This window comes from Halichondria panicea, chromosome 12 (assembly GCF_963675165.1).
Source record: "Halichondria panicea chromosome 12, odHalPani1.1, whole genome shotgun sequence".
NCBI lineage: Eukaryota > Metazoa > Porifera > Demospongiae > Suberitida > Halichondriidae > Halichondria > Halichondria panicea.
In genome coordinates, this window is record NC_087388.1 from 2,571,899 (window position 1) to 2,598,398 (window position 26,500).

Here is a 26,500-nt window from a genome sequence, read left to right on the forward strand (position 1 = left end):
TACAAGTTCGCATCATCTTGTAGATCTTTGATTGTAGATCTTTGACTGTTCCTAGTCTAACTTGCACCATCAAAAGTTGAAGCGCTAAGTTGAAGCGCTTTGCGCTTTCAACACAGCAGACTACCTCATAGAATACGGAGGCAGTCCAATAATGAAACGGATACCGTTTGCAAACATACACGTTGTTTACACGGATTCTACCTTATGTAAGGAAACGGTCCCGGTGTGGGACCACTTCATACGGACTGAACGTTTACTGACCGTTGTTCTGGTCCGCACGGACCATCCTTTAGTCAGAATTACCATGCACTCGGACATTCAACGGACTACGTACAATTTAGCTGTAGCTACACTGCACATGCGCAGTCAGTTATAATTAATTATCATGACCACACCTTCATCAACAATACCTTCATCAACAATAACAATTAAATTGCAAGCAAAAGACAATACATCAATTGCTGATAATGAATCAAGTTCGAGTCTCCTTGCAACTCCACTTCTACTGGTACCACTAGTAGTATTGGTACCACTGGTACGTATGCGATGTTTCTGCATCAACAACACTCTTGGTAATTGCTTGATACAGTCCACAACGGAGCATCGTTAGGCGATTTTTGAAGTCTTTTTCCTCCTGTTTGTGACCTTCGTGTTCTGTTCAATTCTCTTTTTCAACAAGCCTGTTCAGTGCTACAAAATGGACAAACATGACACACACACACACAACTTTAGTTTCCAACCTTCAGATCGCCCTTCAGATAGATCTTTGGACTATTTTTTCGTCATCCTCACTGCAACTGCTATATATTGGTAATCGATATCAACTTTATCTCTCGTTCATGTTTTAGGTATAGCTGTGTAATTAAAAAGATAGGACTAATCAGCTATGCAACCTTTTAAGAATGTACACCTTCTAAGTCATGTTGCCGACACAGTTCGTAATTGGGGACTTTTGTGGGGACTTTTGTGGTCATACTCTTGATTTATGAAACAATGAACGAAAGAGTATCATTACTTATGTATAATTATAGTTTGCAATCATATCATAACAAAGTAGGTACCTGCATGCATGTACCATGCATGTACCAGAAGGTTTGTGGTGTTACAAAACTGACATCTGAACTCTAGCACAGTATTTTATAGCTATGTGGCATGGGGTCACTAGTGAACAAGCTGTATCAATTGAATTGTGAACCTACCAGAGAACAAGCGTCACCAGCTTGTGAGCAGAAAACTACAAGTGAGAATCGAGGAATTCGTTCAACAAGAAAGCTACAGCTAGTTCATAGCAACGTATATGGGCCTGTACAAACTGAATCGATCAGTGGCCAAAGGTACTTTGTGACGTTTATCGATGACGCTTCTCAGTGTTGTGCGGTGTACTTTCTGAAACGAAAGTCAGAGGTTTTTGAGAAATTCAAGGAATTTGAAGCACTTGTCACAAACGAATGTGGGCAAAACATTGTAACTCTACACACCGATGTATTTCAACAGTATTTATCAGCAAAAGGAATACGGCATGAGCTAACCACCCCTTACCCAAATGGGGTGGCGCAGAGAACAAACAAGACTCTAATGGAATCAGCTAGAGCCTCATGCAAGTCTGTCAAACAGCTACTGGGCAGAGGCAGTAGCGACTGCAGCGTATCTGAAGAACAGATCATCACCATCAGGAAATACAACACCGTACCAGAAGTGGTTTGAGAGGAAACCTGATGTTAGTCACCTGCGAGTCTTTGGTTGTATTGCATATGCTCACATACTGAATTGTGACAGACAAAAGAAAGTGAAGAAGTTGCGGTTTGTTGGATACTGCAAGAATTCGAAAGGATACCGGTTGTTTGATGAAGAGACCCGAAAGGGAAGAGATGTAATATTCGACGAAACGGTTTTTGTCTTCAACAAACCTGTAACTGAACAGAAAAATACGACATTTGATGTTGGAGAGGAGACACATCAACCACAGGATGACACTGAACAGCCACAAGATGAGCCACAGGATGATACTCAACAATCAGAAGAACGACGTCGTTCTCAGAGAGCACGTGGACCCCCTGTTAGGTTTGGAGTAGACGAGTTTGCCAACACAACAGAAGCTGATCATATGGCATATGTGAGTCAGATCAAGGAACCAGACGCAAGAAAGAGATTACCTGATCCGAGCAGACGACCACCCGTTCCCAAGAGGGGTTGCAACAGATGTGAGTCACCACAGAGTCCCTTTCCATATGTGCGATGCAAGTATGCTCAGAAGTCAAAGGGACGTCGTCCGCCAATTTGCACGTTTGAGGACCACTATCGAAACCAGTGTTTAAGATTTGAGTACAATCTACCGATAGTGTTGAAACTAATAGTAGATTGTGAGACTAACGTCATTGTAATTACCTAATTAGATAGATCTAGAACATTCCATGTAAGTAATCTATAGTAATCTTAGTCAGTAATTTTTGTAAACACATGTGCTGTTCTATCCTAAAAAAGATACTTGATTAAACGAAGTTGATATAAGGACCAGATTTCAACAGTAGGGACAAGCTTGTTAGCAGAAAGGCTATAGAAGCTCTCATAAAGCAGCTCCATACGACGTACATTTACCGCTATGCTAAAGCTTTCTGTTCGGTAAGGATTAAAAATGTGTTGTTTGTATAACATACCCGTATATTGTATAGTGTCGTGATACCTACTGGGTTGAGTCGTTCAACCATCAACTCCTCACCTACCTGCCCAAGCGCATTCACTTTTCGACTGAGACGTTCATAATGCGAATGAAACATGGAGTATTACTATGTGTACACTATGAGCTTCTCGTACACTAATTTGTAGTAGTATTTAGAGCTTACATTTACTTTACATTTCAGTCTATACTATCGATAATTGCTTTATTCTAGAATGAGAACGTCAATCGCTCTTACACCAGTGACCTTCGACGACCAGATCGCCGCACAGCAATGAAAGCCTTAGTGAAGAAAGGTTGTTGCTTTGCTATGGGCAATGTATGTTGAACAAAACAAAGCTGATATGAGGTATGATTACAATGTGTACGTACATGTAAGGGCATTTGATATGTAACTTTCGTAGAGAATTGATCGAAATCGAAAAAGATGACGTAGTGGAGGAGCAGAATGATGACGTGACCTTAGAAGACGGAGTGATGCCACCAGAATATTTGAGGATGACATGGACGACTAACAACATGGACGACTAACAATTAATGATGACATGGCCGACTAACAATTAATGAGTTTTATTTACTACGTAATTGGTGTGTACAGGATAATTCTAAGGCAGTCACTGTGGACTCGGTTTCCATACCAGCCTCTTCTGGCAAATACTCGGCCTCAAATGTTGATCTGTAATAGTAATAAGGAATTAGTATTTGCTTTGCTCTAAATTCCTAGTCTCTTAGCACACTATTCCATTTGATATCAAGGTAGTGATATCAAGCTGGGGTACCTCCTCCTAATCTCCTACACAAGATCATGTACATACCTGTAAAATTTTATCACTTACTAAAACTACACCACTAGACGCGACGACTCAGAACCACAAGAAGGTACATAAAAGTAGAAATAAACACACAAGTCAAATTTTTTTATTAGAATACCCGCACCATGTTCGTGGTTACCAGCACAACCCAGCAACTCCAGTTCCATTGATCACTGCATACACTGCCTGTGTGTGATTCAGCTTCCTCCAGACTTTCTAAGAGGATCTTGTGGCCCCCATCCTGCCAACGATGAGAAAAGACATCAACTGTATATACAGGTTGCTGAATACACTGAGAGTGTGGGTAGATTGAGTATTTGGCTAGGAAGGAGACGAGGACAGTGATACATGACAAGAGGGAAATAATCGTACTGTGGTTGTTCCGAAGTTCAACCTGTCCACCCAATCACTTGGAACTGCCTCCCCACACTCATTCTAAAGTATGGATTTGTATTACTGTTATATCTCTATTTCCATCGCTGTTGGAGGCACAAAAAGTAGAAGTGTTGCTGCCATGTGTTCAGGGCTAGTAAAAATAAGTGTGTTTGTGTACTGTACTGTACGTGTGTGTGCATAGAGTTTGAATTAGCCGCCATTTGCAGCAGCATTCACTTCCGGCCGGGCCCTGCCCCTTTTATACCGTGGGCATAGCGCTCTAGCAACGAGTGCGTAAACGCGCAGTTCATAGATTGCGTATCAATTTTATGCGCAAGCTTCTCGTTTAACTGACAACTTAAAATGCTTACCATATCCTCTGTATCAACTTCTACTTCAGGAGTTGTTGAAGTTGTTGAATCGTCTAAAAAGTAATTGTCAAAAAACTTATTGAAGTAGCTCTATTGCATCCATACAATACAGATCTGAAGGTTCTACGCAACTAATGGCTGGGCCTGGGATGAAGATGAAGATTGGAAGATTGGCTTGAGTCAGAGAAATGGAAGTCCAAAATCAAATTCTTTCACCTTTGTATTGCAAACTTTCACACTGCCAAACACGTTTTTTTCTGTCAAAGTAGTGTTTATAAAACTGTGTTTTAGAAAGTTGTTGATCGCAGTGTCCACATAAAATCTTCTCGCTGATTCTGACTCTGGATCTCTCACTGAAAGATCGATGCTCATATGAAGAGGACATAGACGCCATACTAAAATTGTCACTGTATTACTCTGTACATCTGGCTCCTGTTAGAATAGTTTTCAGCGGCAGCGGCACATGAATGAGAGACCAGGAGAACTTTGGAGGCCAGGGGAACTCTTCAGATGATGAAAGCAACGGTGATGATGGGCGGTTTGAAAGATCTCGAAGGTATCAAACATTGCAGAACCAATCAAATATTTTTGCAATGCAGCAACATATATTGCAAAAGCAAAGTTCATTTGAACAGCAGCATAAAGATTTGGAAAAAAAATAGAAAATAAGATGGTAGTGAATAAGATGGTAGTGCAGAGTCTGGAAAGCGTAAAAGGGTTGTCACTCACTCGGGACCTTTCTGTAAGTGTATAATTTTCTTGATCACCTATTCCAAATTCAGAAAAAAGTTGTGATGATTCATTTTGCATTGGAAAATAAATTTAAGGCTGACGAAAATGTATGCTCTGGCTTTATTCTATAGTCTTATTCTTGCTTTTTTTCTAAAGGTGTCCGTTACAGCTCCGTTCAGGCTACTGTTTTAGGGAGTGGTGAGTGGTGAGTGTAAAAATTATATTATAATACTCATATATATATTTTTTGAGCTCTGATTTTTGTCCTTCGTATGGTGAGCGACGGAAGTGATGAGGAAGAGGAAGATGAAGATGATTGTGTGATTGTGAGGAAGAGGGAAGAGGGTGTGCTGTAGTCAGTGTCTCTCCTAATAAGCCCAACATCGTCAGAGGTGATGACTTGGGCTTTATCACCGATAGTGCGCACGACTCACCACTGATATACCTCAGGACTTCCTTTTTAAGTAGCACTAGTTTTGAACACATTTGTAAGCGTTACACTGTGCCCCTTGTCCAAAAGGAAGTACAAGCCAATACAGCGTGTGCTGTGATCCGTCAATTTTTATCAAACTGGAAAGCACATGCTCTATACTTCCAGCCACAATGGGATGCTCTAAAACCAGCCCCCCCTTCCACTGGCTTGTGGTTTTGAAGGAATGTTTATCTTGCGTTTTTTACTGGAAGTTATAACTGACACTTTGTGGCATGCATGTACTATAATAATACATGGCTACGAACATGGCTACGATAAAAATAATGAGGTGGACGTCTGCATGCAATGGTTGATGGTGCAACATGTGCAACATGTACAAAGTGCTGTCTCATCATGCCAATGATGAAATATGCAACTCAGCTCTCACCTCTCACCCTCCACTCGTCCAGCCTGTGACCCATAGAGATTAGTATTAATAAATAATTATACATTACCTAGACAACCAATTTCCTCCTCATCGCAGTTGTGGAAAAGAGCGAACACCACAGAATGCATGATAGCAGGACCTGCTGCCAAGTGATGTCCAGCGTAAGCATGTTATAATTAATATATAATATTGTACCTGGAGGACGTGGTTTCCCACAAACGTTCCTCGGCTTCGAAGGCAATGTCTAGGGCTTTACGAATGGACCGTCCTCTCGCTTAAACAACAAAGTTGTTAGTGCTGATCCGTCCTAAAGATATCAGTGTCCTAAAGATATAATTATGTATTGCGTTCCAATTAACTTTCTTTGCTTTCACTTCTAGCTCTGAGCGGAGCTCTGGATCATCCTCCTCCTCAGAGCAGTTATGTGAATTTTGTATGTGAAAGGTATGTATAACTAAGTTGTTAGAAGCACCTGACAGCCCATATATATAGCCCATATATATTGCACAGGAACTCCTCTGTACACGTATATATATTGTATTTAACGTCGTACCTCGTGTGAAGGTTGTCCACCTGATCCTGAAATAGGTTAGTGATGTTATCAGGAGCATTGGGGTGAAAACTCATTTTGAAGCTCCCTCCTCCCTTAATCTTTACCATCCCTCCCTTCGTGCCAGATTAGTCGGTGCACTCTAAATAGATCGTGATTGTCGGGTAGTAGGATTTACTATCACTCTTATAATGTTCTTGCATGGGTGGCAAAAGCAGGGTGAATGCCTATTTTAACCGCGCAAGAACTTTTCTTCTGTTTAAAGAAAGATCCACAAACCGCTCATCACCGCTGTTTCACAACAATGAAAATTCACCACTTAGTTTATCAGGATGTAGTACATGATTATGACAAGATAATACATTCCTCCAAACCACAAACCAGTGGAAGTGGGGGCTGGTTTTGGAGCATCCCATTGTGGAAGGGGATTCCTAAGTATGTGAAAAATGTGACTGTGCTGGAAGTATAGTCCAGCACAGAGCATGTGCTTTCCATAGATACCAGTTTGATAAAAATTGACAGATCACTGCACAAGCTGTGTTGGCTTGTACAAGTACATCATTTTGGACAAGGGGTACAGTGCCTCCAGCAAAGAAGCGCTTCTGTCACCATCTGTGTTTCCTAAAACTAGTGAGCAGCAGTTACTTGAAAAGAAAGTCCTGAGGTATGTTTTGATACACAGGCTGGAATAGGCAACGTTCTTTACAGGAAGTTATAACTATTTCAAATGACACTTTATAGCATGTATAATTATAATACATGACTAGTCTGATATGTATGTACTAAGTACGTACATACATATGTACGTACATATATATGTATAAAAAATAATCATAATTTGGTCTTTCTCCTCTTTTGAGGGGGACGTCTGCATGCAATGGTTGATGGTGCAACGTGTACGAAGTGCTGTCTCATCATGCATCTTAATCTGTCTACACCATTCGGGATGATGCCTTTATATTGTTGAAATAGGCATGAATGGACTCAGCTCCTTGCTCTCCCATCAATCCCAATCCCACTCGCCACTCGTTAAGCCAGTCAACCACATGCGTTTCAAGCATGTGCACTTTGGGAATCACACTTGCATCGGGAAATTGCTCCCGATAAAAGCTCATGAAGGTAGAGATGTGTGTGCCTGTGGACAAAGTTAGTCAATATACATTTACAAAAGTAATTATAGATTACCTAGAAGAGCAATTTCTTTGTCAGTTATGCTGTATGGCTTGTTATACAATTCATCGCAGTTGTGGAATAGAGCAAACACCACAGAATATTTCCTGTGTATCCTCTCAGCTCGCTGCATGATAGCAGGACGATAATGTCCTGCTGTAAACACCGCATTGCAGAGAGTCACCGTGTTCTCAGGCTGTAGAGAGAGCGCCGCATAAGCTGTAAGTATAATTATTGTACAGTTGTGATTATTATTATACCTTATTATTATTGTGATTATTATTATACCTTATTATTATACCTTGAGGTGGACGTGGTTTCCCACAAACGTTCCTCCATAATAGGCCTGTCGTCGCACATTGAAGCCATCTAGTGCGATATCTAGGGCTTTTACAAAGGGACCGTCCTCTCGCTTGAACAGCTTTGTTGTTAATGCATTTGCTTTGGTCCATTCAGTGTCCTAAAGACAATTATGTATTGCTGACATAGTGTTCCAATTAACACTCACCAGTTTATTTACTTTCGTAGCGATTTCTTCTAACTCTGAGCGGAGGGCTTGCAGCTCCTCATCCTCACCAAACAGTACGAATATGGCTATTAGATCATTGAGTTGATCGATCTGTTCATTTGCCCTATAATTATGTTGTTCACAAATTATCTCTATAGCATGTAAGGATAGTAACCTGTCTATCTCATCTTTGAGGATCCTCGCTCTAGTAACGTCGCCCACATAGTTGGAGTAACTGGGGCCCCCCTTGTCGCAACTATCCTCCTCATCTCGAACAGCCACGTCCAGCACATGGCACTCATCTTCTAGCAACTGGAAGAGGCGATAGAATATGCCTAGAGTTATGTGGAGTCCTGGTGGGCAAATCAACATCATTTTAGGAATAAAGTCATGGGTGAGTTAATACAGTGTAGCAGTCTTACTTGATTCAAAGGAATACCCTTAAAGAATGGTTCTCTGATGCAGTTGTTGAAATTTTTCACATTTTTCGGTTTCCCTCCAGCTGCAAGAAATCTCTGGTGATCTTGTACGATACTATCAGTACTTCTGCTCGGAATATTGGCGGGAGGGTTCTTCAGTTGGTCCGATGTCACCAAGCACCACAAGCAGTTATGTCGACCTATTCAATTTTTTGTGTGAAAGGTATGTATAACTAAGTTGTTAGTTTTACCTGAAGCACCTGACAGCCCAAACATATAGCACAAGAACTCATAGTCGCCACTTAGGAAGACCCGGATTGTGTTTCCTCTGTACAGGTATACATTATATTGTGTTTAACCCATTGTACATGTTGTTGTACCTCCATGTTGTACCTCCATGTTCTCTTGTGAAGGTTGTCCACCTGATCCTGAAATCGCTCCAGTGCAATTTTGAGGTTTGTTATGTTATCAGGCGCCTCAAACACGCAAAAAGCACAGGTGTTGACAGGGGAGTTGGGGTGATCAACATTGCATATTTGAAAACTCATCTTGAAGCTCCCTCCTCCCTTGTCTCCACACAGCTTTACCCAGATTTCATTCTCGGGTATCCTCCCTTCGTGCCAGGTTAGTCGGTGCACTCTAAATTGAATTACATCATGAGAAGTATAAAATTATACACAGTATCTCTATGCACCTTCTCTCTGCATCATCATTAAAGTTGAGCATACTTTCAATCTTATCCCAGAGGTTTGGGGTGCTGCACATGGGAACGTTTTTAATCTCAACTGTGTGTCTTCCATGACAGGGAATGTGAATGGAACAAGCTCAGACTTAAGGTTATCAACCCCTGCCAGTGACTCTGCCTCTGCTCTCATTTTCTTCTCTCATTTTCTTCTCAGAAGCAATTTTGATGTTAGGTCCCAGCATTCTTCAAAGAAAAAAGAAATAAGGTAAAAGTTGTCATGCATTAATTACATTGTACCTTCTCATGATCCTTAGTCTGTTATAAGGTATCATCAGGACTGACTGCATCCCCAGGCTTGCTGTAACAGAAAACTCCACTTGAAAGCACCCTGTTGTGTTTCTGAGCTCCTCGACCAGTCTCTCTCGGTCTTCCTTGGTCTTCCTTCCCAATCACCTTGACTTCGTTACACATCTGTGCTACCTCCTCTCCACCACTCACTCGCTTTCTTGTAATGAGGAGCTCACTGCTGCGGCTCTCAGGGTGGTCTGGCTCGCACTCCCACTAGAAACTCTTGGTGAGCTCACTTGCACCATTGTGCGAGGCTGTAAATAATGTTATGTGCGGCATAATAATAATAATAATAATAATTTTGTTCCTACCTGTCCCCCTGTCTTTACTACTAGAGTTTGAGAATGGTGCATACTGCGCTTAATGAAACTTGACTGCAGTTTCTCCTCGAGAGGCGTCAAAGACATTTCTTGTGGTCTGATCAAGAGGTCGGAAGGGCGGAGTGGGACAGGCTTAAAGTGTGTGCACTCACACTTGCTGTCAAAGTGAGCCTTGTGATACTTTAGCAATCCCTGCTTTGTGCACGCACAACATGTTACCTCAATGCTCCCTATTGCCTTCAGTGTGACTTCAGGTGGAGAGGTAATCAAATTGAGATCGTATAGATGGTCTAAATGGCAACAGGGACATGATGGGGTCCGGGAAATTTCGAGACACTTGCACAAACAATCGGCACATACAAGATTATTGCACTCTTTCAGCTCGATTGGCTTGTTGACAATCTCCAAACAGATAGGGCAGTCAAATATATCGTGTTGAGTAATCACATTGTTTTGCTGGCAGAAGGCCGGAGGTGCAATGGACTTAACGTGCGTTATTGCTGACTGAAAAGAATTTTTCCCTGGTCTACCAGGATTATTCTGTTTCTTTGGCCTTCCACCAACACTGTGAGTGCTAGCTCCGGTGCACACTACACAATTCTGCTCACTGTGAACATACCATGTTGAAATTGTTATTGTAGGGTAGTATGGGGTACCACTACTTGCTTTCCTTTTAGTATGGTATATAATGTTGTTGCACGAATGGCAAAAACTTGGAGGGTGAATGTCTTCTAAATCTGTGTCAATCTCTATTTTGAACACATTCAGGAGATCAGCCTTATGGCCCGAGCAAGAAATCTTACGATTCTGGGAGCCTTTTTTCTTTTTGAAGAAAGACCCACAAACCCGGCAGTGCTTTGAGAGCTCAACTCAATGCTCTTCACTCATTGTACGATCGTATAGTCCTGAAGGTTTAATGTAATAGCTGAATGTATTATGACTTACACTACACTTATGATATGTACGTATGTATGTACTGTAGTCAAGTTATTATCATTGCAACCTTATTATCATTGCCCTTATTATCATTGCAACCAATTTTTTGTCAAGTTTCAGACCTTATTATATTGTTACAAAGAACGTTGCCTATTACCTGTTATTTTGAAAACACAAGTATGGCCCTTCCTCTTGAATTTGCTAGATGGTAGGTATGTAGCTTTGAAATCATCCACTTATCACCTTGTAGTTGTACATCAATTAGTGCTTTGAAGTATCCAGGTGCGCACACGCAGCCTAATACAAGTTGCTATGCGCATTTGGTATCATTCAGTAGATCAGTAGGTGCACATGGCATATATTCATTAACAATTCATGTGACTTCAATGAATAACAAATAAGTTGCCATGGGTATAAATATTGCATAAAAACATGAATAATAAATTTGAAACCACACCCAATTTTCAATATTTCGTTGAGTTCCAGGTTGTTCTAATTATGAACTAAGTGGCAGTCTTGAAACAGCGGTGTCATCTAGATGATTATACTTACGACTAAACTTTATGATATGTACAGCTGTTTGCATAGACCTTGCAAAATACTAAATCAGCACTGCATTACCACAAAACCACAACACAATGTTGCTATGCAAACAACATGTAGTCTTAAGCAGAGATTGGGGAGAAGTGGATATGAAACTAGATCACGTGAGCTTATGCGCTTAATGTAAAACAGAGTAAAAAGTTTAGGCACTCCGCGTTGCTATAAAAATGGCGGTTTAATTTGCAAAACAGGCCCATGGGAAGCTGGATGACTCACTTGAAGAATTATGATCATAATTATAATTGACTAGCCACAGATTGTTTTAAGGTGGCAATAAAATCCAGAACGCCAGATTTCCTGGTTTATTGGCTATACTAGCCTTTGTGGGACTGTAGCAGAAAGCAAGTTGGTTTTCATAAGATGTTTAGTGATGAGTTTTAATGTTAGCTATGTATTCTATGTACTTGTTGGTGGTATGAAACTCACATACAAATTATGGTGAGGATCGGAAATGGAGAATGGAGAATGGGCTGGGACTAGCTTGCATATACCAGCAGATAATTATGATATACATGTAGCTACTAACCGTCCACTGAATGTATGGAAAGCAGTGTGAAGGCTGAAGAAACTGTTAGTACGAAGTACTGCAAAGGACCTCAAACACTGACATAATATGTCAGTGTTTATCAACACCTTGTGCTGAGACTTGCATGCTGAACGAAAAATTGTTACGCTAAGGAACCTGCAGATAGTTGACTCGCTCACTGTGGTCACATTTCTCGTATAAGCAGCAGGCTTAAACTATCTTTTGTGATAATATCACAAAAGATAGTTTAAGTTTAAGCAGTAAAGGTACTGCAAAGAAACAGGATATACCACAGTGAGCGAGTCAACTGTGGTCACATTTCTCGTATAAGCAGCAGGCTTAAACTATCTTTTGTGATAATATCACAAAAGATAGTTTAAGTTTAAGCAGTAAAGGTACTGCAAAGAAACAGGATATACCACAGTGAGCGAGTCAACTATCTGCAGGTTCCTTAGCGTAACAATTTTTTCGTTCAGCATGCAAGTCTCAGCACAAGGTGTTGATAGAGACCATTCTCCACTTCAATCCTCCCCGGTTCCATAGTCTAGTTCTAGAAGCCATCATTGCTCATAACTATACTACATGCATGTACAATTTATACTATTTGTTTGCATAGCAACATTGCATGACATGTATGGTGGTTTTGTGGTAATGCAGTGAAGATTTGTATTTTGCAAGGTCTATGCAAACAGCTGTACGTACATATTGTTGTAATCAATTTTTTTTTAGACCTTGTTACAAAAAACGTTGCTGTCACTTCCTCTTGAAGTCCTAGATTACATCAGTGTGTAATATACGCGCAGCCTAATACAAGATCATTCAGAGGTGCACATGACATTCATTAACATTTCATGTGACTTCAATGATAAGTTGCCATGGGTAATAAAGACATGAAATAATAATTTGAAACCACACCCAATTGCAAAATTTTGTTGAGTTCAATGTTGTTCTAATTATGAACTAAGTGACACAGCTAGTATTAGTATTGGTGATGAGCGGATGTCATCGTGGATCTGGTGCAGAGCCTATAACAAAGACGTGAGCCTCGCTGATCCGAAGGGGGTGGTCCGAGTGGTGACGATGGCTCTCGGCATGGGTGTTGGTGTTAGGTTGACGACACTATGGCGCACCTCGATCTTTGGAGAGGAGAGCCAACCATCTTTTGGAAACCCCCGTAGATCTGACTAACACTACAAGAATTCGTCTGACTGTAGGAGGTACATGTTGCTAAAGCTGCGACAATTGCAAGAAATCTCCTTCTGCTCGTTAAATTTTCTATTATGGTGAGTGACAACATTTATAACAATACAATGTAACTAAAAGTTGCTACTGGCGAATCACCTCAAAAACAAAAGATGAAGGCCGTAAACCAGCCGAACCGCACACACGTGTCAGATTATAATTATGTTATAGATACATACGTCTGCTAATAATACTATCGTACACATGTCTATTTCTTCACAATCCGGAGTTTGTGGTGATCATTCAGTTTCTCTCTTAGTGGATTTGATGATTGATGCGAAACGTGAAACGTGGAAAGGTGGGTCATCTTTGGCGGCAATAGAAAGGATATCCTGATTTTGTCGTGGAATACCTGTAGCCTTGTCAAACAATTCTCCTACGGACACCTTGCTGCTCGCGTTATATTTCCCCAATTATTTGTGTAGGTCACAGCGGTGATGTACATGGGCTGCAGCCTCAAGTGTTGGCATTAAAAGTGGACCCGAAGGATGCGAGGTCCGTCCCACGTTGCCTAGAATTGCAATGGTGTACCGATACCCGTTCCAAAACGCTCGATTTCGGAAGAGGCATCTGTGTAAGAGGTTAGAGCTTGGTTAGAGCTTGGTTAGATAGATACTATGTGTGTGAGAGGTGTGAGAGAGACCTGATTAAATGCAATCGGGAACAAACGAGCGTAGGGATTTGTAAGGGACCCCTCCTGGTGAATGCATGAGGTTTGAGCGGGACTGCCGACCCTTGACATGACATGGCGTTTCCGAAAGGGTGATGCTGAAGGTGCAGCCGTGTTCACCGCAGGAGCCGAGGCAGTGTTTGGCAAAATGGACACGTGGCAGTAGGGTTGGACATTCAGACGCCAAGTGTACCGCGGGTATAAAAAGCGAGCTGGGTATCTGCAGCTAAACATGAGGCAACTAAATCTGGTGGGCGAAGCTATCTTTCGAGCATGTCATACTGAAGCCACGCAGTGGTTTGAAAACGCTCGAGCGCCAGAGGTGAGGAGCACGTGCAGTCTGCAAACATTTGCAACCACAAGTGCCACGCGACGCTTGGTAAAATGCCTGTGAACTCGCATCTTTCGTCCCGTGAGATGGGGGGAGCACCGCATCGGGGGGAGTGGTGGCAATGGCTCCGTGTGATCGGTGTTTCCGTCGGGGTGACCGGGAGCGAGTCTGCTGCCCGGGTAGCCAAGTGAGAGAGATGACGGTGGAGATCCAGGCTCTAAGCGCCTGAGGACTTGCCCGTTCCCCTGTAAGGCTTGTAGGTAGTCCGGAGCTCGACTTGAGCAGGCACAAAGGTAGTACAGGTTCTCTACCAAGGTAACTGATATACTGCATGTGGATGGCAACCCTACTGCGTCAATGAAAGCACCGCAGGTGCTGATGCCTCGGTGGAGCTACATAACGTAAAGCTACTAAAATGTTTTAATAGCACATGATAAACAATTTAATTTTGCTGCATGCAAAAACTCACAGAGTGGGTAACATGATTGTTCAAGTCTAAATTTAATGGCTGCATTACTTGCAGCTCTCTTGCAGCTACCAATAGCTAGTGCAGAGCTAACTACTAAGTAGAGTAGCAACTCGGTAAACAAGTTTGGCTACGTGGAAAAGGCATTCCAAGTAAGAACTCGAGAACGAAGCACGAATAAAAATCCAAGTAAACACGACTAGAAGCCTCTCCTTGAGCAGTCTACACACACAAACACACTACCGTATACGTCGCTTGCGCACATGCGTTATTTATAACTGAAGTGATCTTGTACCAGGAATGGAACAGGGTAGAAAGCTAGAATTATAGCCGCCAGTTAGCTGACTCCGGTCCTAGAGCCTCGAGACCACGAGACCAGCCGTTCGTTATCTGAAAGAACGCCTGGTCAAGTTCTAATGTGCAACTTGAGTCAGCATCATAATGATATTCATGGGTAATACACCTTGTACGGACCTTGTGCGGGCAATTACCGGTCCAAGATTTTCCTGGACCATAGAACGAGTGCTACATTAGAACTGCGTTCTTTCAGATAACGATTGAGGCTAGAGCTACCTGTTCTCAGCATGGTTTACTCCTGAGCTGCTGTTAGTCATACATGATAACAACATCACTACATGCACTCTCTCTTCATAATCCAGCCGAGGGTTTGCACTTTAGTGCTCTAGTTTATACCTCTTGTCAAGTGTAGGAATAGCTTCTACCCACTTGGTAAAGTAAGGAACCATCGTTAGCAGTTGGAGAGAGAATACCAACAAAATCAATTCCTAGCAAACTGCACACGGATGGGGTGAAGTTCGGGCCTGCCGCTTTCGATTAACTTGCTGGCAAATATCACAAGTAGACACCTATAAAATAAACACATAAATATTGAGGGAAGGTGTTCCTGCTGTATACATGTAGGTGTAACAATAATACAGAACCAAGTTGACATCCCGATTAACATAATAATCGCATGTTGTCCTATTATTCACTGGGATTCGTACACACACGTCGTCAATAACGACGTGAAATTATTGCCTTGACGACCGCACGTTCGAATAACGGCCGCGGCTAATTTTTTCACTGAAACTGCAGGCCTTAATAACAATCAATAGTATGCACTCATAACAAGCACTGGCAAGGTTAACCCTTTAACCGTCGGATTCTTAATTAACAGTGAAGTGAAATGTCTGTAAATTCTCTATCGGGCAATAAAATTCCTAGCAACCATATACCAATAGAATGCCCATAGAATGCCCATACAACAAGGAATAAAATGGTGCAACATGTGTTGCCATAACAACCACGGTTATTATACGCTCACCCGTTTTTATCATTTTAAATGCTCGGCGAGCGGTGAGATAAAATCCAAAAAAATTTTTTTATGGATCAGCCTATCATATGGGATGAATGTAACAGTGCTAAGATATATCGTACAATACGTACACTGTTCATTACTATTTTAGCTATACTATACTTACACTACTGACACTACTGATATTCTAGCTATACTATACTACTTGCCAGAGTCACACAGTGAGCCCACAGTGAGCCCTCTCCTGATCTTTCACCGTCCTGGTCCATAGCGCTAGCGTCTAGGTGCATGACGTCCTCAGTCCCAGACAGTTCAAGCTGGTAGCCTTTGGGAGGTATCCTACTATCCCCTCTCCTTCATAGGCACTGTCATCACCAGAGGAGACATCGCCATTGCTGTCCTCAAGCTCATCGGCACAAGTAAACAACCTAGCCATAGCTTCGTGCGGTAAGATGCTAATGGCCCGTGACGGTTAAAGCACTCAGCTACGCCTCGTGCAATTAGTATCCTTGCCATTGCTTGTTACTCGTGCACATAATTATAGAGATTGATATTTTGATTATTATGTGCACTAAAATACAAGGACAGATGAGCAAATCTACTAACCATTTCCTTCTTAATTCAGGCAAGTTCACCCCAGATATCATCAACATGGCAAGCGAACAGCGTTTTCTTTCTCTCTCTTCGTATCGGATCAACAGAGCGTAGCCAGGATTTTTTGGAAGAGGGGGCAAAATACATCAGCTGCGCAGCGCCGGAATTTTGACCGGAAGCCACGCCTCTTAATTATGACATCATAATTGACTTTTCGGCCTGATGCTTTATTTGCAGCTTTATTTGCAAGATAACTGTCTATAGATTTAGACCAGAATAGCTTAACTGCAGCAAGATTCCGAAGTGCTCAGCAAGATAATCAGTAGTCGAGATCCAGAAAAAGGGGGGGCATTTCCCCTTTGCCACACCCACTGCATCATCCTAAAATATTGAGAGATATTGAGAGAATCAAACATAGATTACGTATATGTAGTGAACACTTTACTTTATTGTATTAATGATCTTTACCATTATTGAGTCACCTTTACCAGTTTTCCGTTATTATACCATGTTACGTAATACGCAATGAATTTAATCACGCAATGCGCTACTTATTCATGTCCTACCACATTGCCTCTTTTTGTGATTCTTACTATATATACTTAGACGCACACACACTGTGATCCGAACGGTAACTTCTCAGCCCAAGCTTCTCCCCAGACATGACACTGGAAGGCGGAGAACCGGACCTGCCAGAAGCTGCAGCAACCCTCTCTGCAGTCTCCATCACCTGAGGCACAGTTTACCACCAGGCGCATCACCAGACCATGTTTGACCATGTGATCAGCTCACTCAGCCCCGAATTTGCTGCTGAAGTCCGTGATCTACTCCTCCGACCTCCCACAGACAACCCCCTACAACACACTCAAGGCAGCTGCTTCTACCCAGAGGAAACTACAACAGCTCATCAGCGGCGAGGAACTCGGCAGCTCCTCCGCAGAATGCAACAGCTACTGGGTGATCAACTGGGTGCTGACGCAGACACCCTCACGAATGTCGTATGGTAATAGCCAAGCTAGCTGACATACACACCCGAACACTGTCTCTGGAACTCGCCAAACACGGATGAGGTGGAAAAACTCAAGGAGGAAGTGACACGCCTTGCTGACCTTGTGGCCTCACTTACCTCGACTCACAGCTCCCGAAGCCATCGTCGCCCTCGTAGTCCCGCTCCCCTTGATGCCCCAGACAAACCCCCCAGGAACCATGCAGCTCTCAGGCCGGGCGACAAGTGTCACCGGCCCACCTTATAGTCGCCTATTTTTTGTAAGTGATGCACACACTAATACACGATTTTTAGTTGATACAGGTTCGGAAGTCAGTGTACTGACCGACGACGTTCTTCTGGCCATAAACGACACACCCTATGGGAAACGCTCCCTCACACTCAACCTTGGAGCTCACTACCCTGGATTTTCATCATCGCTGATGTTCAGAAATCAATCCTCGGTGCTGAACATTTTGGTTTGATGGTTGACATGTCCCACAGAAACTCCTCCACATTCAGGGTATCCACTCTGCGCACTCCTCCACATTCAGGGTATCCACTCTGCGCACTCCTCTCTGAGCGCAACACTGTACCCGAAGGATACCCCTACCTCACCCTCCTCCCCTCACTCACACAGGTTGCTGTCTCCGATGCACCGGTCAAACACAACATTGCCCACCACATTGAGACTACAGGACCACCAACCTCAGCCCGTCCCAGACCGTCTCCGTGTCGCAAAGAGGGAATTCGTTCGAGCACATGCTCCAGCTGGGCATCATCAGACCTTCCCCACGGTTCCTAAAGACCTGTCGTGCGCCTGATCCGTATCCTGTCCTGATTTTTCTTCCTCTCTACAGGGTTCCACTATATTTTCTAAACTGGATCTCGTACGTGCCTACCATCAGATTCCTGTGGCCCCCTCGGATGTACCCAAGACGGCGATTACCACACCCTTCGGACTGTTTGAATTTGGTACAAGTTTGAAGAGATTCGAAAGAGACTTTGAACCACACCGAACTCTCGCAAAGTACTCCTGTACAGTAGATCGAAGAGGTTCAGAAGAGTCAAACCACATACAGTACAGTTTGATAAATAGTCGAAGAGGTTAGGAGGAGTGAAACCACACTGTGCAAGCTTTTTAGTTGAAGGAGTTTTGCAGCAAAGGCTTCTTAAATAGAATGTGTGGGATACTGAAATCAGTTATGTTGCTCTGTCAGCTTTTGTCAGACATTGGAAATTTGAGCTGAATCAGTAGTGTCAGTACTCAGATTTCACAGAAATTGTACCTATTATTCTTCATTATTCTATTATTCTCAAGCCTACCTATTATTCTAAAAACTATTCTGGCATAGGAGTCGAACCACAACGAACACCTCTCTCTCCACTCTCCAAGTGTTTGATTGTCCATTAGTGTAGTTCGAAGAGGTTCGGAGGGATGGAACCACAACATGGCCTACTCTACTACTCAACAGTGCAGAAATGTCTACTACCAACGACCCTGAAAGCCAGTTACTGGGCCTGTCAACAAACATTAAAATACCGATCGATGGCGTAGAGGTAGAAACCTGCTTGGCTGTGAGTCATGAATTATATTGTGTATAGTACAAACGACCAAATATACAGGGTGTAACAGATGCAGCCATCTTAGACAAAGAAGGGAATCAAATCTTCATTGCAGAGGTATTTTTTCCCTTCTACATAATTTATATGTACATGCATAATTATTATTTTTATTATTAACAGGCCAAAACCATTGGAAAAACGTTCAGCAATCATACCATGGGGGAGGGGCAGCTACTTGTCTCAATGCTAGCCAGTTTTATAAACATTAAAATGAAGCATCCCGTATGGGGATTTCTCCTGTCAAGTCATAGTGTAAGTGAGGTGGTAACACTGATTATGAATACTTTTGCACATGATGTTTACTGCCTTTGTTGCCAAGCCACACGTTGAGCTTTTATTTGCTTGGCTTTTAACCCTCCAGTTAGACATTGTCCGTGTACGTCTACTGAGTGGAGAGGTTTTAGTGACGAAATGCCCTATTGGATCATTTACAGGCTTGAGGTGTGCTTCTGTGAGTTATCGACTACATCTATACAAATCTGTATTTGACTCTCACTTCCTGCTATGTATTGTATTTTACGCATGATGTAAACTCACTCCACCCATTCCCTCCACAGATGCAATGCAAGGAAGTCTGGATTTAAACGACTGTGATACTCATCTGAGATATAGACCCAGCAGCTGTGATGAGACTGATGAGACTGGTCTGGTACCTGAACCCAGCAGCCGTGAGACTGACAATAACCAATAGACAGATGTAGTGTACACTGTGTTCTATTCAATCTTTTTATTCCAGAAGTATTAAATTATTAAATGATATACAAACTAGAGCACTAAAGTGCAAACCCTCTGGCTGGTGACGTGATAATAAAGAAACCAGAAGAGTGATAATACAGTACTGGCATGTGACTAGCAGAGCTCCACCTGGGAGGAGAAGCTGAGCAACTTTGCTTGTCGATTAGTGTAGTCCGAAGAGGTTCGGAGGGATGGAACCACAACGAACACCTGAAGAACATACTTTGCAATTGTTTACTTGTGCAGGTTCGGAGGGGTCGAAACACAACGAACACCTGAAGAACACTCTCTCAAGAGTTTACTTTTCCATTAGTGTAGTTCGAAGAGGTTCGGAGGAATCGAACCACAACGAACTCCTCTCTCTCCAAGTGTTTGATTGTCCATTAGTGTAGTTCGAAGAGGTTCGGAGGGATGGAACCACAACAAACACCAGAAGAACACACTTTTCAAATGTTTACTTGTGCATTAGTGTAGTTCGAAGAGGTTCGGAAGGGTCGAACCACAACGAATGCCTGAAGAACACTCGTGTTTGCTTGTCCATTAGTGTAGTTCGAAGAGGTTCGGAGGAGTCGAACCACAACGTCCTCTCAGTTTCTTCTATTTTCCTCTTAGTTTCTTCTATATCCCTCTTAGTTTCTTCTATATCCCTCTTAGTTTCTTCTATATCCCTCTCTCCTTGCTGAATTTGTTTCGGGATCTCCATATCCTCTGTTGATGCCATGGCGCCTTGACCAATAGCCTCCATATCCATATCTTCGTGCTCGTCGGTTGACATGATGGCACCAACACAATACAGGTTCTGTGTAGAGCAGGTGAGAATCACGTGGTCATCACTGTGTGAAATTCTGCATCCACGTGAAAAGTTTGCAGAAGAAAAGTATGGTGTAAATTGTGTATGCACTTAAACATTTACCCAGATCCTACCTCAATCACTTGGAGAGGATGTTCATCAGTTGTTCGTTTTGGTTCGACCCCTCCGAACCTCTTCGAACTACACTAATGCTGATATAATAATTGTTAATTATACATTATTATAACTACACTAATTTCTGATATAATAATTGCTAATTTGAAATTGCAAAAGGTGGGTGGGGCGGCATTGCTAGTTCTGGTTCTTCAAACAACAGAGAAGTACATTACTTCTATATAGATATCACTGTATTCCAAAACTCTCACACACAACTCCACAAGGAAGGGTTAGGGAGTTGAGCTAAAACTGGGGCGGGGCCTAATATGCGTGAACTGTCGAGTCAGAATTAGAAACAAATGATGAATGACACATCTGATGTAAGCTAGTCTCTTATACTGTTTGCTATATTATTTGTTTTGTTATCCAGTTCACCCCTCTGTCCCAAAAGAGGTGGTAAGTTTATAGGCATGCTTATATTACTATAAGCAGTAACTTACCTAAGCTTTCAATCTCTTGCAGGATCGCATTTATGGCCAAGGCAGTAAGTAACTCTGTGCTCTCAATGTGAATTTAGTCTTTGCTATTACTCACCAGCAAGTATTAATTAAATCTCTCCTTCATTTCGTGCATAATTGGATTCCATAATTGGGCAATTCCATACAGATATCCGCCCCTAACCTCTCAAGATCAGAAGAACCACCTACCCCCCATCTCTCGTGTGTAAGTAATAGTACTTGGGCATTAATCTCTTTACCAAGTAGACTCTGCATGCCACCTTCTTCACTTTGTGCATAATTGGATTTCATAATTTGGCATTTTCAGATGTCCACCCCTAACGTCCCAGGATTGGAACCACCTACCCGCCATTCCTTGTGTGTAAGTAGTAGTACTTGGGTATTAATCTCCTTATCTGCATGCCACCTTCTTCACTTCCATACAGACGTCCACCCCTAACCTTCAACCTACTCCCTCGTGTGTAAGTTTAGTTGCATGATATATATTTGTGTAATTCTCATACAGACTGTCCCCCACCCTCTGCTTCCTCATGTGTATATGTTTAGTTACATAATTACAAGCATGACCGTATACCGTATTACCTCGTCATTAAGCCCACCTCGCTTACAAGCCTACCCTCTGTTTTTCTCAAAGTGTGTATACGTATATATATTTTTTTGCAGACCCCAATAGCACACAGGACACGTTGTAAGTTAAACGTGATTTCTCTCTTAAGTCACTATTAAATGTTTATGGTTGCTCTTTTTATCCATCATCATTATCGAGCAGGTTCGAAGTAGTTGAACCAACCTGATCTCATGTGAGACCATCCAGCAGTTTGCGTTTCCTCAGTCTAGCAGTGGTTCGGGCAGGTTGGAAGTAGTGGGATCGAACCACACCGAACACCTGTACAACACCCTAACCAAGTGTTTGCCAGTCCAGTAGTGTAGTTTGAAGAGGTTCAGAAAAATCGAACCACACCGAACTCCTGTAGAACACCTTCACAAAGTGTTTGCATCTCCAGTAGTATAGTTCGAAGAAGTTCGGAAGAATCGAACCACACCGAACACCTGTAGAACACCCTCACCAAGTGTTTGCTTGTGCTGAGATTTAGGGATCGAACCACACCGAACACCTGTACAACACCCTAACCAAGTGTTTGCCAGTCCAGTAGCATAGTTCGAAGAGGTTCGGAGGGATCGAACCACACCCAACACCCCCTATAGAACACCCTCAACTACGCCAACACTTGATTAGGGTGTTCTACAAGTGTTCATTGTGGTTCAATCCTTCTGAACCTCTTCGAACTACACTACTTCGAACCTGCTCGAACCTACTGCTAGATCTAGGAAACGAAGACTGTGGGATGAGATAGAGGTGGTTCCACTACTTCGAACCTGTTTGAACCACTGTTAGACCGTGGAAATGAAGACTGGGATGAGATAGAGGTGGTTCAACTACTATCGAACCACACCGAACTCCTGTAGAACACCTTCACAAAGTGTGTTTGCATCTCCAGTAGTATAGTTCACACCAAGTGTTTGCTTGTGCTGAGATTTAGGGATCGAACCACACCGAACACCTGTACAACACCCTAACCAAGTGTTTGCCAGTCCAGTAGCATAGTTCGAAGAGGTTCGGAGGGATCGAACCACACCCAACACACCCAACACACATAGAACACCCTCACCAAGTGCCGAACCCACACCGAACTCCTGTAGAACAATTTTCCTGCTTGATCTCACATAATTTCCAACCTGCCCGAACCACTGCTAGACAGCATCGAAAGGCACATAAATCAACATTTCTAGGATTCAAGAACAATTTACACCATACTTTTCTTCTGCAAACTTTTCACGTGGATGCAGAATTTCACACAGTGATGACCACGTGATTCTCACCTGCTCTACACAGAACCTGTATTGTGTTGGTGCCATCATGTCAACCGACGAGCACGAAGATATGGATATGGAGGCTATTGGTCAAGGCGCCATGGCATCAACAGAGGATATGGAGATCCCGAAACAAATTCAGCAAGGAGAGAGGGATATAGAAGAAACTAAGAGGAAAATAGAAGAAACTGAGAGGAAAATAGAAGAAACTGAGAGGAAAATAGAGAGGGAAGACCCGAAATCTAAACTAGGCGAAATGCTGTTAGAACACCTAACCAGCCAAACACAACTCCTAACCAACCAGACAGAGCTCCTAACCAACCAGACAGAGGGCCTAAACAAACTGAGAGAAAGCCTGAGAAAAGAACAGCAACAGCTAAGAGAAGAACAGCTAAGAGAAAGTAAGTTGTGTTGTGTTTGTGCGTCACCTGTATTAAATTTTACTGTGTTTGTTAGTTGTAATATGAATACATTCACGTGACAATTCTTTTTTCAGCCCTAAGGATCACATGACAATTCTTCTTTTTTCAGGCTCATCAAAGCGCCCACGTTTGGAGAACCTTCCCCTACAAAAGAACTGTAAGCCTAGAGATAAATATGTGTTTTCCTTTTCCACCATTCTTAATGCTACTTGCCATTAAGTAACCTTTTGTTTTTCTACAGTGGAAAAATTTTGGATGAGCAACCCGTTGACCGATGACGATCACGACAATCACGACAATCACATAGATTTCTGTTTTGATGCTTTTAAAACTATTTTGCCTACCACAGAAAAGTTAACAAAGATGTTTGTTAGGAAGGCCTATCGTGACCTTAATGTTCTCATCCATTCTCTCTACGAAGGAAAAGAAATAAGAAAAGTGATCGTAACTGGTACTCCGGGTGTAGGGAAAACTGTGTTCATGCTGTACCAACTGTACATGGCAAAAGTGAGGAATAAGAATGTCGTTTTGAAATGTTTAGATATTGTGGCCGCTTTTATGTCTGATCCACGTCGTGTGTTGGTTCATCTCGATCATATAGATCATATAGATATGCATACGTTGCTTGGTGCCACTTCAACATTGTATTTTTTTGACCCTGCTGCATCTGGTGAAGAGCTACGCAGTGACGTTCGGGCCTTCACAGTTGTGTTTGCCTCCACAAACCCACGGAACTCTAAGATATTTAAAAGATCAACACATACCAAATTTTTCATGCCGATATGGACATTGGAAGAGCTCATAGATTGCCGTTTATTATGTTACCCATCCATGACTGAGAACGAGGTTGTGACAGCACATACGATGTGGGGGGGCTCGGCAAGGTGTGTATTTTCGTTAAAAAGAGACCATAATTTACAACGACTCTCCGAATTTGTTACGTCAGCAAGTTTGTCGGATGTCCTTGCTGATATGGAAGGGTTAAAGATGAGCCGAGACTCCTTTAATAGCAGCCAATGGTTGGTCCATATATTCATTCAACACAACGACTACACAAAACGCTATCTGAAATGGGCGTCTGAGTATGTGATGGATTGTGTGAGCAAGGCCCTATGTAATCAAGCTATAGCGTGGAAAGACGAGAAGAACAAAATAACAGCTGGACCTATTTATGAAGGAGATGTTCAGAGGGAGCTTCTGCGTGTGGATCGAACGGAGAAATTCATAGCAAAACGCTTAGGCAAACGGAATAAATACGAGACAATAACGCCCCCTCCTAATGGTCGTATAAGATTTGCAAACACGTCTACTACATTAGGGCCAGTTAATTCAACGCAATTGTATGTTCCAGTTGAACCAAACAAAGAAAGTGCAGACTTTGTTTACAACGAATGGATCTTTCAAGCGACTTTGGCAAAACGTCATGATATAAAAGCCAGAGGTATCAATAGACTATCAAAACAATTTGATCGTTTATCCTGGAAAGTTTGCTTTTGTGTACCAGCCTGCAATTTTGATAATTTCAAAAATGAGCAGAAAATTACCTTGAACGAAGAACTCCTTGAAGGAACTGACATAAAACAGTACTGTCTTCCAATTGATTACAATTGGCGATGATTATTTATGATGCACGCTATTAGAGTCTTTGTGAAAAAGTTGTTGTTTAAATGTCCAGTAAGAAATATATTGTCCTAGTGGAGCCGAGCTGCTGTAGTAGGATGGGTAGGATGTGAAGTAGGATGGTAGTAGGATGGTAGGATGGGTGGGATACTCGATTGTGCTTCAAAGAGTTCATACTTTGTGTGAAGGCCGCGCTTGATGAGCTGCATGGCATGAATATTGCGCACAACGATGTGCGAATGGAGAACATTTTGTTTTCTTCAAATTTCACACCAGTTTTTATCGACGTAGATAGGGCCTCGGTATCAGATCCAACCAATTCGCACACCACTTATTTATAGGCATCATATCAAACAGCTGCATGTACGACCTCGACCACTCTGTGACATGGAGAGACGACGGTGCCAGGACTGACCTGTTCCAGCTGGGCTGGATGGCGGCCTGGATATTGAATACCAGCACCAGCTCTAGCTCGTACCACTCACGAAAATGGAGAACGGAACCAGATGAAATTCGAACCAACAAGTTCGTTGAGTCCCTGATCACGTCCGGGAAGTTTAAAAGTGAATTGTTGGAGGATTGCGTATCGGAAGTGAAGACAATTAAACAAGTGTTGTTAGCTCGTTCATTTATTTAATTGTGTGATTATGCTCACTTTAATAGAGTCTCAAGGTCGTGAATGTTCCAAGTTGTAAATGATCCTTCTTGTATATATGGATGAACAATTCAGTGTAGGACGTGGTAGGATGTATGATAGGGTACTTTAGGATGGATGGCTTAACAATCCAGTGTAGGACGAAGAATTAAGGTTGTAGTAGGATGCACAATCCGTGTATGACGTGGTAGGATGTGTGATAATAGATTATTATTTTATTGATTCAGCTGCATACCAGCATCATATCAGCAGCGTCCCCTTTTTATGCACATTGTTTTGTGCCGTACAACACCTCCTCAAGAAAAGTATTAATGGGTGTAACACAATGGATGTATATCAACCGGTTCAGGATCCCGAGTTACATGTATGATAGACAACATTTTGATCGCGAATTACACTTTGTACAGGATTAGATTGAACCACACCGAACACCTGTACAACACCCTAACCAAGTGTTTGCCTGTACGACTCTTCCGAACCTCTTCAAACTATTGTACAGCATAAATAAAGAGTATCTTGCAAGTGTTTGGTGTGGTTCGATCAAGTTTGAAGAGAATCGAAAGAGACTTTGAACCACACCGAACTCTCGCAAAGTACTCCTGTACAGTAGATCGAAGAGGTTCAGAAGAGTCAAACCACATACAGTACAGTTT

The 26,500-nt window shown here is 42.4% G+C and overlaps 4 protein-coding genes and 3 long non-coding RNA genes across 11 annotated transcripts in view; 5 read left to right on the forward strand and 2 right to left on the reverse strand.

Moving 5' to 3' along the window:
- Positions 1-411: 411 nt before the first annotated feature.
- On the reverse strand, positions 412-1,153 carry LOC135345728 (uncharacterized). Its single transcript, XR_010397852.1, has 2 exons — positions 741-1,153; positions 412-690 (listed from the first exon to the last, which is right to left on the reverse strand). It is a non-coding gene; the product is annotated as an uncharacterized LOC135345728 (long non-coding RNA).
- Positions 1,154-1,858: 705 nt separating this feature from the next.
- LOC135345726 (uncharacterized) lies at positions 1,859-3,274 on the forward strand. The gene is made up of 3 exons (XR_010397850.1): positions 1,859-2,619; positions 2,670-3,023; positions 3,079-3,274. It is a non-coding gene; the product is annotated as an uncharacterized LOC135345726 (long non-coding RNA).
- Positions 3,275-4,347: 1,073 nt separating this feature from the next.
- LOC135345720 (uncharacterized) lies at positions 4,348-10,735 on the forward strand. Of its 4 annotated transcripts, XR_010397838.1 has the most exons (13): positions 4,348-4,974; positions 5,121-5,356; positions 7,347-7,493; positions 7,619-7,765; positions 8,073-8,126; positions 8,211-8,446; positions 8,555-8,694; positions 8,739-8,807; positions 8,885-9,095; positions 9,277-9,421; positions 9,482-9,989; positions 10,068-10,391; positions 10,593-10,735. It is a non-coding gene; the product is annotated as an uncharacterized LOC135345720 (long non-coding RNA). The 4 variants fall into 4 exon arrangements; XR_010397839.1 differs by lacking the exons at positions 4,348-4,974; positions 5,121-5,356 and adding an exon at positions 5,428-7,038 and having other exon boundaries at positions 7,235-7,493; positions 7,668-7,765; XR_010397836.1 differs by lacking the exons at positions 4,348-4,974; positions 5,121-5,356 and adding an exon at positions 5,430-7,038 and having other exon boundaries at positions 7,235-7,493.
- Positions 7,159-9,756, reverse strand: LOC135345702 (uncharacterized). Of its 2 annotated transcripts, none has more exons than XM_064543140.1 (8): positions 9,454-9,756; positions 9,166-9,399; positions 8,865-9,110; positions 8,228-8,799; positions 8,053-8,176; positions 7,846-8,004; positions 7,560-7,740; positions 7,159-7,509 (listed from the first exon to the last, which is right to left on the reverse strand). In XM_064543140.1, the coding sequence occupies exons 4-8, from the start codon at positions 8,425-8,427 to the stop codon at positions 7,307-7,309; spliced, it is 867 nt and encodes a 288-aa protein (XP_064399210.1). In that variant the 5' UTR covers positions 8,428-8,799; positions 8,865-9,110; positions 9,166-9,399; positions 9,454-9,756; the 3' UTR covers positions 7,159-7,306. The 2 variants fall into 2 exon arrangements, with proteins under 2 accessions (XP_064399210.1, XP_064399209.1); XM_064543139.1 differs by having other exon boundaries at positions 8,852-9,110.
- Positions 10,736-15,181: 4,446 nt separating the features above from the next.
- Positions 15,182-19,918, forward strand: LOC135345716 (uncharacterized). The gene is made up of 5 exons (XM_064543163.1): positions 15,182-19,070; positions 19,119-19,175; positions 19,239-19,370; positions 19,480-19,569; positions 19,676-19,918. The coding sequence occupies exons 1-5, from the start codon at positions 18,975-18,977 to the stop codon at positions 19,700-19,702; spliced, it is 402 nt and encodes a 133-aa protein (XP_064399233.1). The 5' UTR covers positions 15,182-18,974; the 3' UTR covers positions 19,703-19,918.
- Positions 19,919-20,784: 866 nt separating this feature from the next.
- Positions 20,785-26,500, forward strand: part of LOC135345477 (uncharacterized) — a 64,286-nt gene continuing 58,570 nt past the window's right edge. The window contains exons 1-7 of the mRNA XM_064542897.1: positions 20,785-21,140; positions 21,191-21,216; positions 21,283-21,304; positions 21,427-21,483; positions 21,586-21,639; positions 21,704-21,739; positions 21,942-21,966. Coding sequence (XP_064398967.1) covers positions 21,120-21,140; positions 21,191-21,216; positions 21,283-21,304; positions 21,427-21,483; positions 21,586-21,639; positions 21,704-21,739; positions 21,942-21,966 — 241 coding nt within the window. The 5' untranslated portion in view covers positions 20,785-21,119. The remainder of the gene's footprint in view (positions 21,141-21,190; positions 21,217-21,282; positions 21,305-21,426; positions 21,484-21,585; positions 21,640-21,703; positions 21,740-21,941; positions 21,967-26,500) is intronic.
- On the forward strand, positions 23,062-25,242 carry LOC135345687 (uncharacterized). The gene is made up of 3 exons (XM_064543117.1): positions 23,062-23,551; positions 23,682-23,729; positions 23,814-25,242. The coding sequence occupies exons 1-3, from the start codon at positions 23,197-23,199 to the stop codon at positions 25,187-25,189; spliced, it is 1,779 nt and encodes a 592-aa protein (XP_064399187.1). The 5' UTR covers positions 23,062-23,196; the 3' UTR covers positions 25,190-25,242.

Bases quoted from the DNA above. Each gene is read 5' to 3' on its own strand.
- LOC135345702 (XM_064543140.1), bottom strand. From the start codon at position 8,427: ATGATGTTGATTTGCCCACCAGGACTCCACATAACTCTAGGCATATTC. The intron at 8,177-8,227 runs GTTACTATCCTT...ACATAATTATAG, and splicing joins CTCAAAGATGAGATAGACAG to GGCAAATGAACAGATCGATC. The intron at 8,005-8,052 runs GTGAGTGTTAAT...AATTGTCTTTAG, and splicing joins CTACGAAAGTAAATAAACTG to GACACTGAATGGACCAAAGC.
- LOC135345716 (XM_064543163.1), top strand. From the start codon at position 18,975: ATGTCTACTACCAACGACCCTGAAAGCCAGTTACTGGGCCTGTCAACA. The intron at 19,071-19,118 runs GTGAGTCATGAA...CCAAATATACAG, and splicing joins AGGTAGAAACCTGCTTGGCT to GGTGTAACAGATGCAGCCAT. The intron at 19,176-19,238 runs GTATTTTTTCCC...TATTATTAACAG, and splicing joins ATCAAATCTTCATTGCAGAG to GCCAAAACCATTGGAAAAAC.
- LOC135345687 (XM_064543117.1), top strand. From the start codon at position 23,197: ATGTCAACCGACGAGCACGAAGATATGGATATGGAGGCTATTGGTCAA. The intron at 23,552-23,681 runs GTAAGTTGTGTT...TTCTTTTTTCAG, and splicing joins AGAAGAACAGCTAAGAGAAA to GCTCATCAAAGCGCCCACGT. The intron at 23,730-23,813 runs GTAAGCCTAGAG...GTTTTTCTACAG, and splicing joins CCTTCCCCTACAAAAGAACT to TGGAAAAATTTTGGATGAGC.